This window comes from Polypterus senegalus, chromosome 15 (assembly GCF_016835505.1).
Source record: "Polypterus senegalus isolate Bchr_013 chromosome 15, ASM1683550v1, whole genome shotgun sequence".
Classification (NCBI taxonomy): domain Eukaryota; kingdom Metazoa; phylum Chordata; class Cladistia; order Polypteriformes; family Polypteridae; genus Polypterus; species Polypterus senegalus.
The window spans coordinates 4,130,991-4,145,714 of record NC_053168.1 but is presented as its reverse complement, the minus strand read 5'-3'; the positions used below and the strand labels follow the sequence as shown (position 1 = coordinate 4,145,714).

General features: G+C 41.3%; 1 protein-coding gene across 1 annotated transcript in view; it reads right to left on the bottom strand.

The window, feature by feature from the left end:
- nek11 (NIMA-related kinase 11) overlaps window positions 1-14,724 on the bottom strand; it is a 302,567-nt gene that overhangs the window by 113,914 nt on the left and 173,929 nt on the right. The window contains exons 12-13 of the mRNA XM_039737379.1: window positions 13,809-13,947; window positions 6,664-6,788 (exon numbers count right to left, since the gene is read on the bottom strand). Coding sequence (XP_039593313.1) covers window positions 6,664-6,788; window positions 13,809-13,947 — 264 coding nt within the window. The remainder of the gene's footprint in view (window positions 1-6,663; window positions 6,789-13,808; window positions 13,948-14,724) is intronic.

Genomic DNA, 14,724 nt, shown 5'->3' with positions numbered 1-14,724 from the left:
GTCACAAGTTGAGGCCTGATCAACCTAACCTTGGACACATGGAGTAGAGTGTAGGAAGATGAAAGACTTGAAACATGTAAGGAATACAAGAACACCAATGAGGATGTGACCAGAAGCATCACAAGATGTACAGTATTTACTCAGCAATTCATAAGTGATCATTTTTATGCATTACAGGACCCACATGACAATGTATTTATTAGGCATCATGAATTATGGTCAATATTATTCATTTTTTTGTTTTGTTGTTTTTTTATTATGTTTATGGATTTGTTTTAACCTTATTAAAGGCCTTTAATGACCTCTTGGGCACAGACATCAGCAGTGTGTCTGTCTGCAGAGAGAGGGCCAACCTCGTCATTGAGAGGTTTACTTACCTCAGCAGTGACTTTCATGTGACTCTGGTGACTCTTCCTATAAAGTCAGTAAATGGATTAAGAGAGCATTTGGGGGCTCATGAGGTCACTTTAAAGGTGTGTGTGGCACTCCTGATATCTTTGTAAAAGGATGAAGTTCCAAGTCTTTGGAGTCCTGGTGCTTCATGTCTTGTATATGGTTGTGAGACATGGACGCTATCCAGTGACCTGAGACTGGACTCCTTTGGTACTGTGTCTCTGGAGAATCCTTGGGTCCCACTGGTTAGACTTTGTGTTGCTCACGGAGTCCCGAATGAGGCACATTACTTGCATTGTGAGGGAGCATCAGTTATGGCACTAAAGCCATTTGGCACAATTACCCGAGGGTGATCGGCTCACAGATTGCTCGTTGTTGAGGACCCAAGTGACTGGACCAGGCCAAGGGGATGCCCATGTAACATCTGGATGTGGCAGATAAATGGTTATTTCTGGAGGGTTGTACTGGATCGCGTGTCTGCCAGGGGGGTTGCCAACAGTGATCCCAAGCTGTTTCGTTGTGTGGTGGGTGCGGCAATACGCTTTACCATTGCATGCTCCCCAACCTGACCTTATTAAATGTATGAAATGCTATGATTTTTGTTAATATTGCATTTAGTGTGCATTGCTCAATATGTAGGTATTAAGTAAAAATATTTTGTTATGTGCCTTATACTCTGTGGGTGGGGCCTAAGGAGGCAGGCCCAACCCCCCCCGATGTCACTGCTGAAGCACCACCCTCAGACTATTTATTCTAGTTGATGATCAAGATTCTTCAGAGTGAGACTGTGATGGCTGTAGAATCAGGATCATATTAATGTCTCCTGGATTAGGTGACAAAAACAAAGCATACGATATAAACACATCTGGAGCATTGTCTGCAGTTCTGGTCACCACGCTACAAGAAAGACATAGATGCATTTGAAACTGTGCAGAGGAGAGCAACCAAGTGCATCCCAGGACTTAAGGATATGTTCTACTGTGACAAACTCGGAAAATTAAACCTGTTCAGTCTCGAGCAGAGGAGACTGCATGGGTTACCTCATCCAAGACCTTCAAAATGCTCAAAGGCCTCAACAGAAGTAGATACCAGCTAAATTCTTTCAAGTAAATGATGGATCACACATTCAAGCAAGTCAGTGGAAATTAAGGGGAAGTGCATTAAGGACTGAAGTCTGGATGCACTTTTTTAATGCAAAAAGTTGTGAGATTCTAGAAAAATCTACCAAGACATGGAGTTGAAGAAGAAACTTTGATAAATTTTAAGAAGCATCCAGAGATGAGATACTGGGACAGGTTAGCTGGAATGGACCGAATATTCTCCTCTGATTCGTCAAATTTCTTATGTTCTAATAATTTGCTTAAACCTTCATAAAAGCCCATAACAGAGATCAGTTTGGAAACGAGAAGCTGTGGACATCAAAAGTAAGCTATAAAACTGGATTTCGAGTTGGTTAACCACCAGGCAATTAAACATAAGATAAGATAGGAGATTAAAGATCAGACAAGACAAGATAAGGGGGCTGATAAGATAAGACAAGGAAAGATAAGAGAAGTGACAGTAAGTCACAAAGCAGAGCAATACGATAAGATAAGATAAGGAACGATAAGACATGATATGGTGTGATAAGATCAGATCAGACAAGCTTTGGTTGGGGGTTATGGCACAAGATAAGGCAAAATGCGACAAGATAAGATAAGGAAAGACAAGATAAGCCAAGGCAAAGGGATGCCGAGAAAAGACAAGACAAGGGAAGGAAAGCTAAGATAAGATAAGGAAAGATAAGATAAGCCAAGGCAAAAGGGGTATTGAAACAAGACAAGATAAGATAAGATAAGACAATGGACGGTAAGTCACGAAGTGGAGAAATTAGATAAGATAGAAGATTAAAGATCAGACAAGATAAGATAACATAAGATATGGGATGATAAGACACAATATGATGTGATAAGATAAGATCAGATCAGACAAGCTGCAATTGGGGGTTATGGCACAAGATAAGGCAAAATACGACAAGATAAGATAAGGAAAGACAAGATAAGCCAAGGCAAAGGGACGCCGAGAAAAGACAAGACAAGGGAAGGAAATACAAGGTAATATACGCTAAGACAAGATAAAGAATGAAAACGTAAGACATGTCAAGACAAGACAATAGGGTTATCAGTGGGGTCTCTGAGGGGGCCTATCCTTGACCTGCTACTTTTCTGGATATATTCATTAATATTATAGATTCAGGTAGAGTTAGTAAACCCGTGAAATGTGCTGATGATACTAAAGCTGGAGATATATCAGATAATATAAGAAAAGATAAGGGATGATGCAGGAGCAATTAGATAAGACAAGGGATGATAAGTCATGAAGTGGAATAATAAGATAAGATAAGATTAGATAAGGGATGATAAGACATGATATGGTGTAATAAGATCAGATCAGACAAGCTATGATTGGGGGTTATGGCACAAGATAAGGCAAAATGTGACAAGCTAAGATAAGATAAGGAAATATAAGATAAGCCAAGGCAAAAGGATGTTGAGACAAGACAAGACAAGGGAAGGAAATACAAGGTAATATAAGCTAAGGTAAGACCAGATGAAAATTTAAAAGGTAAGACACAACAAGACAAGATAAGATAAGACAATAGGATTCTCAGTGGGGTCTCTGAGGGGGCCTATCTTTGACCTGCTACTTTTCTGGATATATTTATTAAGATTATAGGTTCAGGTAGAGTTAGTAAACCCGTGAGATGTGCTGATGATACTAATGCTGGAGATATATCAGATATTGATGAGACAGTGAGAACAAACCTCACAATGGGCAAACACATGGAAAATGCAGCTTAACTTAGGAACTTGCAAAATGCCACACCAGGGCAAAAAGGATTGATAATTATAGATACAAGATGGGAGATATTGACCTATAGGGAGCAACCTCTGAAAATGATTTAGGGTTTTATTCTGACACAATCATCTGAGCAACAGGCAGAAGCAATAGGCAAAAAAATGTTAGGTTTTATTGTTACATTTGTATTGTTAAAACTGCAGAACAGAAATTGAGAGATGTTATACTGCAGCTTACACTAGTGAGACCACATCTCCGATCTCTGCTGAGGGATCAAACTGAGCCCAAGGGCCGACTGTAGTATTACTGAAGACCTCAGCCATCCTAAACAGTTACTTCTCCGGTCCATTAAGCATCTGCACCTTTTGATCTAGGACAGTTTCACCCTCTGGTCACAAGGCCACAGCTTGTACTGACAACTTCATGAGTGGCCCTGACACGTTTTCTTATCTGTCATCTGATGATGCATTGGCTCTCAGTGTTTGTATTCATTATCTGTGGTTTGTGCTGCACTACGGTCACTACAGCTATCGTTGTATTTCGTTCACATGATAAAAACTTGAACGTGACCCTGAGCCTGATCTTAAACAGCACGTGTATTAACAGATTGTTAAAGTGTAGTTACAGCTGAAACTGAAACGCTAACAGTTCTTTAACATGCACCTACACACACAAAGAAAGAGGCCCCCCATCTTACGTTATCAATTCCTTGAGCGTTAAAGGAGGCCGCGCCACTTTATCTTCCCTGGGAGCCCAATTATTTTCAACGTAAAACAAAGCCCTCTTTGCTAAATGCCTCCGAGTATTAACAGCTTCAGATTTATCCTGGGAGCGGAGGACACAGCGTGTGAACAGCTGGATTTATCCTGCCTTAACAAGTATTACCTTTGTCTCATTTAATGCTTCAGCTCCAACCAAAATTGCAAGGTTTATGCATATATTCAACAAGACAACGAATCCCCAAGCTTGCAAGAGAAGAATTCATCTTACTGCCAACCCTCATGGTGTGAAATCAAGCTAAGCGAATTCCCAAAAGCTGTCGATCGTCTGGCCTTATCGAAAAACCTGGAAGTGTTTCTGATCTTTCATATTTTGTTTTCTCTCCAAGAAATGATAACAAACCTCACAAATAAGAGAACACCAATAAAATATAAAAAAAACAGTTTTGTTAACACAAAATCATTTTCTCTGAAAGGTAAAAGGGGGCACCAACTGCACCGAACAAGACCTTCAAAAAAATGATTTAGCTTAACACGTTGACTGCCACAGGCAAAACATATACATTTGCTCCTAATGCTAATCTAAATTAGGGTGTTATTTAATTTACTAACCAAAAGCATTTTTTATTATGCAGAATTCACAATAATTATACATTTTCTCTAAAAAAAAACAAATTCAATATACAGTAAGTGACTTTGCAGCTGGCACATGGAACGAAATATTCATTGTACACATCAGTCGTGCGATAATCCGGATCTGGATCTAACACTGGTCACTGAGAGATATTCAGATGGTAATGGCTCTATATTTGTGAAAAATAAATTGGCTACTAAAGATAGATATAGATATACATATAGATAGAGATATAGACAGACAGACAGACAGACAGATAGATAGATAGATAGACAGACAGATAGATAGATAGATGTTTTTTACAAAATCACAAAATTGTTCTTACAAAGAAATGTATTAAAAGATTTGAGTTCATATTGAAATAGCATTTGACAATTTGTAGGGATGGAAATGTAGGTCTAAATGCAAAATACGCCTTACCAAACAATTACTGAGGCCAAGTTCAGAAGAATGCTTCTGAGCAGATCGACTTGGACTGTGCAGCAAGGCTAGTCGTACGCTTTCCACATTTTCAGGGGTACATACCGTTCGTGTAGCCCCCAGCAGTCTTTTGTTCTTCAGTGTACCTCGTGTACGAAGTGCTTTAACCAAATGTAGGATAGTGTTACGAGCGGGAGCGCTTTATATCTGTGGATATTGAAATGGCAACGAAACTCACACTGAACTGCGGTAATAGATTGTTTCTTCTTGACAAAACAGGCGTACGCAAAAACGTGGTGTTCTATCGTCCACGGCTCCATGGCTTCAACTAAAAAGATAATAAAAAAATGATAAGACTTCGCGAACCTAACGCCACCTACCGCACATCTGTCACTCCACCTAGTGGTGAGTTCTAGCCATTTCAAAGATGTCCGTCCTTTCTGCTTCACCTTGTAGATAGATAGATAGATAGATAGATAGATAGATAGATAGATAGATAGATAGATAGATAGATAGATAGATAGAGTGAAAGGTACTAGATAGATAGATAGATAGATAGATAGATAGATAGATAGATAGATAGATAGATAGATAGATAGATAGATAGATAGATAGATAGATCTGGCAGTTTTACAGTTCCTGTGAGGCGCTATACGTAATGCAGTTAGTGTAAAGAAGCCCCAGTCTCATTTCTTGACTTATTTCTGCTGAAGAAGTCTACAGAATAAACTACCTAAAAGTAAAATCTTCTGTTCTGTGACTTTTCCTGATTTTTCCTTCTTATTTCAGGCACCCACTATCCTCTATTTGCATGTGTTAACCACAAACATACTTGAATTTGGCGCTACAGCCCCCTAAAGAAGGTTTACGAGATAACTATATCTATAAGTTAACTACTACGAAGGGGCACATATTTAGGTGTGTTACAAAATGTGGGGGCCTAGGAAATAAACAATAATTCACCCCTCCATCAATCTTTAGTGTGTTACCTGAGCAGAGCCTGAATGGCCTGTCTAATAGTAGGGATTTAGGTTACCCTTGTTACAATTTGTTAGACTTTATTAGTTTTCTTCTAAATTCAATTCATTTTTTAAATCTTCTTCTTCTTTCGGCTGCTCCAGTTAGTGGTTGCCACAGCAGATCATCTTCTTCCATATCTTCCTGTCCTCGTCATCTTGTTCTGTCACACCCATCACCTGCATGTCCTCTCACACCACATCCATAAACCTCCTCTTGGGTCTTCTTCTCCTCTTACCTGGCAGTTCTATCCTTAGCAACTTTCACCCAATATACCCCTCATCTCTCCTCTGCACATGTCCAAACCAACACCATCTCGCCTCTCTGACTTTGTCTTCCAACCGTCCAACCGGAGCTGACCCTCTAATGTCCTCATTTCTAATCCTGTACGTCTTTGGGCTGTGGATGGAAATTGGAGCAGCTGGAGGTCCCCCTCCCCCCAGACATGTGGTAGTGCCCCAGGTCTTTTTACTGCCACTCTGCCAATATGCCACCCTTTGCACCAAGCAGTGCTACAATATTTAATTTAAACCGGCATTGGTGAGTTTTGGTTTTAAGGAGGGTTCTATGGTTTTGGCCTTTGCTTTTGGGAAAACCTAAAAATGACAATAGAGACTCTTAGAGAGTATAAAAATGTCTCACCTGCTCACACGTATTGTAAACAGTTTCTTCATTCACGGTTTCAAATTCATCGGATTCATCAGAACACGACTCAAAGCCATCTTCATAGTAATATTGCTCAGCAATCTCTGGATCTTCTGGTATCTCTGTGAACCACATGAAGGATTGGCCGTGTGAAGAGAGTTTAAAAATGAGCAGAGTTGGCTGTTTGGCTTGAAAGTCATTTTGCATTCTTTGGTCACCAAAAGGCTGAAAGAGCCCCACCTACTGGCAATAAATAGTATGACGAAACATACCCCCATAATGCACCCCTAGCGTCTGTTTACTACTGGGCTGCTCCTTCCAGAGATATCTGGTATCCCTGTGGTACCTCATAGCAGCCGGCGCCACACACCGCGCCTAGGCAGGACCTCGGATATCACATTTGGCTCATTTTTAAATTGTCCCTGTTGATGCTCTCTAGCACCCCCTGATGGCGTAAATACTTGGCTGATTATTCATCCGCGCTTTCTGCACACTTTACTGTGCTGAAGATAAAACAGATAAATACGTCATTGTTACCTATCGGTATACACTCAATAACCCATCATGACAAAGTGACAACATGTTTTCAGAAAGGTTTGCAAATTTATTTTAAAAATCACAAACTGAAATCTATCCTTCCTAGAAGCATTCAGACCCTTTTCAGTGACCCTCCAAATTGTGATCAGGCTCCTCCTGTTGGCTTTAATGTTCCTTGAGGTGATTCAAGAACCTGACTGGTATCCACCTGTGAACAACTGAACTGGTTGGACATCATTTAGAAAGGCACACACTTGTGTATTGATGGTCCCACAATTCAAACCGCATGTCAGGGCAAACACCAAGGTGTCATTTATCTGCTGTTATTCCCTTGCCCCGTGTTATACATTGGCAAAACTAGTTGCTCTACTTGTCATCGTTTTGCAGAACACAAAAGTAATATCAGGACAAATTCCACTAAACATTATGTGTCTAAACACTTTATTACCATAAAGTTTCAGACCTCAGATCCATCCATCCATCCATTATCCAACTCACTATATCCTAACCACAGGGTCATGGGGGTCTGCTGCAGCCAATCCCAGCCAACACAGGGCGCAAGGCAGGAAACAAACCCTGGGCAGGGCACCAGCCCACCGCAAGACCTCGGATCTGCTGTCCTTGAAACTGTAAAGACCCCCTACCCCTTATCATCCTGTCAAGGTAATTTCGACAAGCTGTTGCTATGTAGGGTGGCACACTGGATTTTTCTGTTAAATACTTTACACCCCATTGGGTTAAATGAGTCACATGATTTGGCTTGCTTCTTGTGATATAATACCGAGTCTAGGTTGGCGTCCTGTTGCCACTTCTGCTCTGATAGTCGCTGGGCTCTGTGATGCATGTGTAGTGGATGACGTGAACCGTTTTTGAATTTTTTACACTTGCTGCTGTTAGTTATACGTGATGGCGTATGTATCGCCCTCTTTGGTTTCATTTCAGTCTCTTACTAGGCCTTTAGTCAAGAGTTTCTCAGCGCGTATTTTTTACTGTACATAGGATGAGGTAAGCTTCACCTCCAATTATGTATTCTCTTAAGTATTTATATATTGTTTTAATATATGATTACCTTTTTATTTTAATACAGTTTTTGTTTATGGGGAATTAGGTTTTGGTGGATCTACCCTTGTGAGTACCTGGCCTCATATGATAGGTAGTGTAATATTTTTAAATTGTATGGTTGTATGTATATATATATATATATATATCAGAACGATAGACACTTGGAATAAGCTACCAAGTAGTGTGGTAGACAGTAAGACGTTAGGGACTTTCAAAACTCGACTTGATGTTTTCTTGGAGGAAACAAGTGGATAGGACTGGCGAGCTTTGTTGGGCTGAATGGCCTGTTCTCGTCTAGAGTGTTCTAATTCTAATTCTAATATATATATATATATATATATATATATATAGTGGCAAAGGCGGTATATAGGCGTCAACCTGACACAGACTGACAATGGAGGCATGTGTAGAAATAAATGAAAAGTTTCATTTATCTTCAGCTGAGGTCCACGTCTTCCTCGTGTCCCTCAGCCCTAACACAGTCCAAAAACAACACACAAAGTAAATCACCCCAAACCACACTCTTCTTCCTCCACTACTCCTCCCAGGCACCTTCGTCCTCCTCCTCCCGACTCTGGCACTCTGAGTAGTGGCCGCAGGCTCTCCTTATAGTTCACCCGGAAGTGCTCCTAACCTAGATTAGGCTGCACTTCTGGGCGTAGCTGTATCCCCGCCCACACGGGCTCAGGAAGCCTTGCAGCTCCCCCTGGCGGTGGTCACGGAGCCCAACAGGGATGAGCTCTGGTGTTCCAAGATATTGGCCCTGATGCCACCCAGGGGAGCTGCCACCAAATGTTGCAGGGGATGCAGTGTGCATCCCATGGCTGCTTCCCCAGATCCAGTATCAAAGGGGAGTCCTGGCCGGGCCATCCGGCACAATATATATACCAGGTGCCGCACGAAAAACTGAACCATCTCCGACTCCAGCATCAACATAAATTTCTTAGCCTGTACACGAAACGAAAGATATGCAGTACAAAAATCCAATGGTAATTGTTTGACAGAGTCATGTGCAATAAAATACCAGTTTTTCCTTGTCATCGTCCTTCAGTTCTTGGACACAAGTCATTCTGTACGGCTTCATTTATAGTGAGTGCAACACACGTTGACAAGACCTGTGCAAAACATTCTCTTGTTGTGCTAATTTACGTGTTGATTTCCTAGGGCTTCTGGCCATCTGTTCCTGAATATCTGCTACGACCGCAGCTGTACGAACAGATGGGGCCTAATTCTTTCTGCAGTTTGCAACTCACCCAGTCTTACGCCACTTCTTCACCAATTCGTGAATACTGCTCTTTGCTGGTAGGTTTACGCCAGGAAACTTCTGTGTGAAAATGTCCCGCGTTTCCTTAAAAGCACCGGTAGACACATACGCCACCACTATTCCAATCCTCTGTTGCAGAGAATACATCTTCCAGATATCTTGCACACACGTCTGTACCCACCGGCTCACAGCTTCCTTACTATCGCACAGTTGGGGCTGCTGACCCCGTCGCAACAACGAGGCTCTGCGATCGTGACGGCACCCGCCTGTATAACAGCTCGAGTCAGCTGGTCGGAGACAGTTCAGTTTTTTGTGCGCCACCCTGTATATACTTTTCAAGTTTTTCATTTAGTTGCTGTGCCCTGAAGAAGAGGTGAATCCTTGGAACGCATCAGCCACATTTCTTTGCATGTCTGGAATTCAATATATTCTTAACGTTATATGGTTGTAAACTTTATGATAAAGTATCTACTATTGTGGACTTATTCATTCTGTTAGTGGCTCACATTGTTCATTTTCTAGATTTTGTTCATGATTGATTTTCAATTGAGTATTTTCAATTCAATGTACTTGGTTTCTTTCTTTTCAAAAAGGAAATTTGTTATGATAAGGTCTACAGGGAAGAAGATTATTACAGCGATGTCCACAGGGGCAAGGGTATCATTATCAGAAGGTCTGCAATACCCAGGGGTCTCATGCATAACGCCGTGTGTAGAATTCACAGTAAAACATGGCATATGGACAAAAGTGGAAATGGGCGTATGCAGAAAAAAATTCAGATGCATAAATCCGTGCGTGCGCCAACTTATGAGATGTATACTTGATATCATTTTCATTATGATAGGAATTAAAGTATGTACTAAATATGGGAACACAGTGGCGCAGTGATAGTGACGAGCTGGTGCCCCGTCCAGTGATTGTTCCTGCCTCCCGCAAGATGTTTGCTGCGCCATGCGTGACCTTTGATGAAATACTTTATTGTAGCAGTACTGTCTCTTTCAAACGTGCTAACCTCCAATTCCTGTCCTTCCTTTTCTTTCTCCAAGAATTCAATCGCCACACAATAACCTCTTTAATAAAAGTCAAGCCATCTGTAAGCTTAAAACGCCAATTCTTCAAAACTTTTATGAAACACTGAATATCTTCATAGTACATATTTAATTATTCTATCCATATATCCATCTAGGGGCACACCAGTCCCAGCAAGATTACAGTGTGAGGCAGGAACAATCCCTGAATGGGGCACCAGGTCGTCGCTAGCACTGCAACACCGTGTCCTCACATGTTTAATTATTAGCAATATAGATTATTTAAATGATGTCAACATTTTATCTGTATAATGTAATAAACAAGCTTTACTGCATTTCATCGTAAAAATGATATCAAGAGCTCCAAAAAGATAGCGCCTTGGAAATCAGAATCGACTTAGAAGCCAGTCGTCATCAACTATAAATACGTGCTTTATAAAGTGGCTCAGGTTGTACAAGTTCACAGTGAGGTGATTGGACTTATAAGTACCGACAGTTCTACAAGGAGCACTTGATGACTGATTGAGTGAGTTTAGACCACTTGGGATGAAACTGTTTCTGAACCACGAGGTCCTTACAGCAAAGGCTCTGAAGCATTTGCCGAATGGTTGAAGTTCAGATAGACTGTGTGCATGGCTGAGGCAATGTGTGCTTGATGCTGTGTACCGATGACCAGCTGCTGTAGAGCTGTGATTCCACACTCAAATACAGTGATATAAATACTCTGAGTGGTGCAGTGAGAGTGACAATGCTAAAGCAGCGATGGTATTTGGAATAGTTTGGCTATCCCGTGAACCATTATACTGTTACAGGTTAATTACAATCAGATGCCTTAAACTAATAAACAATATGCAGTTAGTTTCAGTGTATATGATAAAGCCGTGTCAGGGATGTAGATCTAAAAATTAAAGGGAAACCACCCAGGAACAGTAGCACTGCTTTGATGCTGGGTGCCACCAGTTTGCAAAACCCGAGCGGAGAACTTGCATATGCTGAGGATTGAGCTAACGTGAAAATGTGTGTGGCTTTACGCCAAGTTTAGTATTTATACATCGCGATGTGAGCATGGAAACGGGCGTACGCAACATTTATACCATTTATACATGAGGCCCCAGGTGATTACCATGAGAGAAGGTGCTGAGCGAGGTCGACATCATGAGAGACTCTGCACAGTAGATGTTAGGAAACTGGTGTGAAGGGGGACATTTTGTGATAAGAACTGTAATAAATTTGGGGCTCACTCAAAAGCAAGAGGCTCAATTCGTTGAACTGAGACAGGCTTTATATGCTCTGCAATGGTTTTTCCTATGCTGTGCAATAAAGTCTAAATTCTGACTACCTTTCTGAAGACTCTGCTCGTTTTTTTCTGAAGATTTCACAACAGAAGAATTTGAAAAAATGTTCTTAATTGAAATATCCAATTATTCAATTCCCTTCTCATATGATGTGTGATATTTATACATGGCTTACAATTATCTTACACAGACAACGGAAGAATTGTAATATGATGTGATATTTGTACCCTGTCGGGTGTACTTGTGTTTTCTTATGGATAAAATTGACAAATTGAATGAATTATATATTTGAATGTATTTTGTTCTATTGCTAAATTTCGCTAATTCGATATTTAGTTCATTGTATATCATTTAAATATCTGCTTATCCTAGTATTGTGAAATTGTCTTCTATTAAGCAAGCGTATCGATTAATTTTTAGATTTTTACGGACACCTTGGTTGATTTTGATTCAGGACAAAAACCAAGCCATGATATCCAAGGAACTCTCAGCAGACCTCCATGATCAATCTTTGGTGAGGCACAAGACATTTCTAAAGCTTGGAGTGTACCCAGGAACACAGTGGCCTCAGAAATTGTGAAATGGAAGAAGTTTTTAACCACCAGGACATTTCCTAGAGTAGGCCACCTGGCAAAATGGACAAGAAGGGCCTTGATCAGGAGGATGACCGACAACTCAACAGTCACTCGAACATAGCTTCAGAAGTCCTCTGCTGAGATGGCAGAACACTCTGGATGGAGGTCCATCTTAACAGCACTCCATGAATCAATTAGAGTGGCCAGATGGGAGACACTCTTGAGTAGAAAGTTCATGACAGCCCAGTTGAAGTTTGCGCTGGTCTGATGAGGTAAAAACGTGCTGCTCTTTGGGCACAAGTCCAAGCACTATGTCTGGTGAAGACCAGGCACTGTGTACCACCTGCCAAATACCATCCCAACCGTGAAGAATGGTGGCGGCAGCATCACGTTATGGGGACAGGGAGACTGGTTAGAGCTGAAGGAAGGATGAATACAAACGGGTCCTTTAAGAAAACCTACTCTGGAGTCCACACTACCTCAGACTGGAGTGACAGTGCACCATTCAGCACAACAATGACCTAAAACATAAAGAGATGGCAATGCTGGAGTGTCTTCTTTAGAAAGTCTCTGAGGGTCCTGGAGTGGCCCAGCTACCTAAAACCCATAGAACACGTGTGGAGAGACCTGAAGATGACCGTTTATGGACGCTTCCCATCTAAATTAGCGGAGCTTGAGAGGATTTGTGAGAAAGAACAGGACAGACTGCCCAAATCGAGGTGTGCAAAGCTTGTAGAAACGTACCCAGAAAGACTCAAAACTGGAATTGGTGCCAGAGGGGCTTCAACAAAGTATTGAATTAAGGGTCTGAAAACTTCTAGGAAGAGGAAATTTTTGATTTGTATTGATTTTAATTAAAAACAGATAAAATTCCATATAGTCAAGTCAAATTTAACAAATCATAGCACAACTGAATTTTGCTGTTTTGGATTTCGAATAAATGTGAAGACCTTTCTGAGAATGTGTGTTTGCTTTGTTATTATGGGATTACAGAGTGTGGACTGATTGGATTTTTTTTTCCATTTAAAAGTATTTTTACAACACAGTAACCTGTACAGAAAGTGAAGGGGTCTGAAGACTCTCAGTCCAACGTTATGTGAATGTGCCCTGCATTAGACTGGCACCCGGTTCAGAGTTGGTTCTTGCCTTGTGCCCTCGTGGCTGCTGGTAGAGACACCCCGCATCACCCTGAACTGGTTATGATGAAGATGAATACATTGGATAGTTAACCCTGCTGTGCTTCCCATTTAAAATCTCAGTCACACCTAATTATGTTCCAAATATATAAAGCCCGATACAAAAGTGAACAGATATGTAAAACAGGAAAAACAATAAAGATGGCCCTCGGCATGTAGCAAAAGGACTCATTTGTATAGCATACCACGAGGTGATGGCTCAGACATGCACAGCCTGTCACGTTCTTGTCTTTCCGATGGCCTGTGAACGCAGAGGGTCTTGCAGCCTTGGACATCCAACAGCTGATTTTGATTGAATTCCTTGCCAGCCGGATTCATGCTATCCTGTGAAGACACATGGCATACAATTCATTTAGGACAATAGACGATTTTATTGTTAATACACTGCAGCAGATTTGTGGCCTCAGCTGCCTCCACCATAGAACCTGGAAATGAGCCAATAAAGGACTTACAAGATAAAGGGTGGAGGTTTTGGAATGGTCGTCACAGAGCCCAGACTTGAATATTATCACAAATCTATGGGGAGACCCTGCATGAAAGAAGACCGAAGACATCTGCAAGGAAGAGTGTGTGTGTTGGGGGATTAACGCGTCACAAGGGGTGTTTGGAGGCAGATGAGATCCTTACGAAGTGCTGACTGATAGGGTGCCAACACTTTTGCACGTGTCACATTCATATGCTCTTCCACTCTAGTCAATTTGATCAGTCTCTCTATATATAAATATAAATCCATTCTCTGTCTGTCTGTATGTTTGTCCACTTTTCACAAGATAAATTTTTTTTTCTATAATTTGCTTGAACATTCCGGTTGATTTTGCGACTTCTCTCATCGCACTAAAAATCATAGTTCGCTTGCCAGAGTGATATATTTGTGCTAATCCGAGACAGAGGCTGCGGGCCGAGGGGAGAGGGAGGCGGGACCTCAGGAGTGGGGAGTGGGGCGGGCGGGGGGGCCCACCTCACTGTCATGTTTCACTACTAGGTGGGTGGAGCCATGGGGGATGGCTAGTATATAAGAGCAAGCGTGCCTTCAAGTTTTTATATTTTTGTTCCATTACATTTTCCTGTTTTGTTTTTTTTTTTGCAAATGTTGCAATTGTA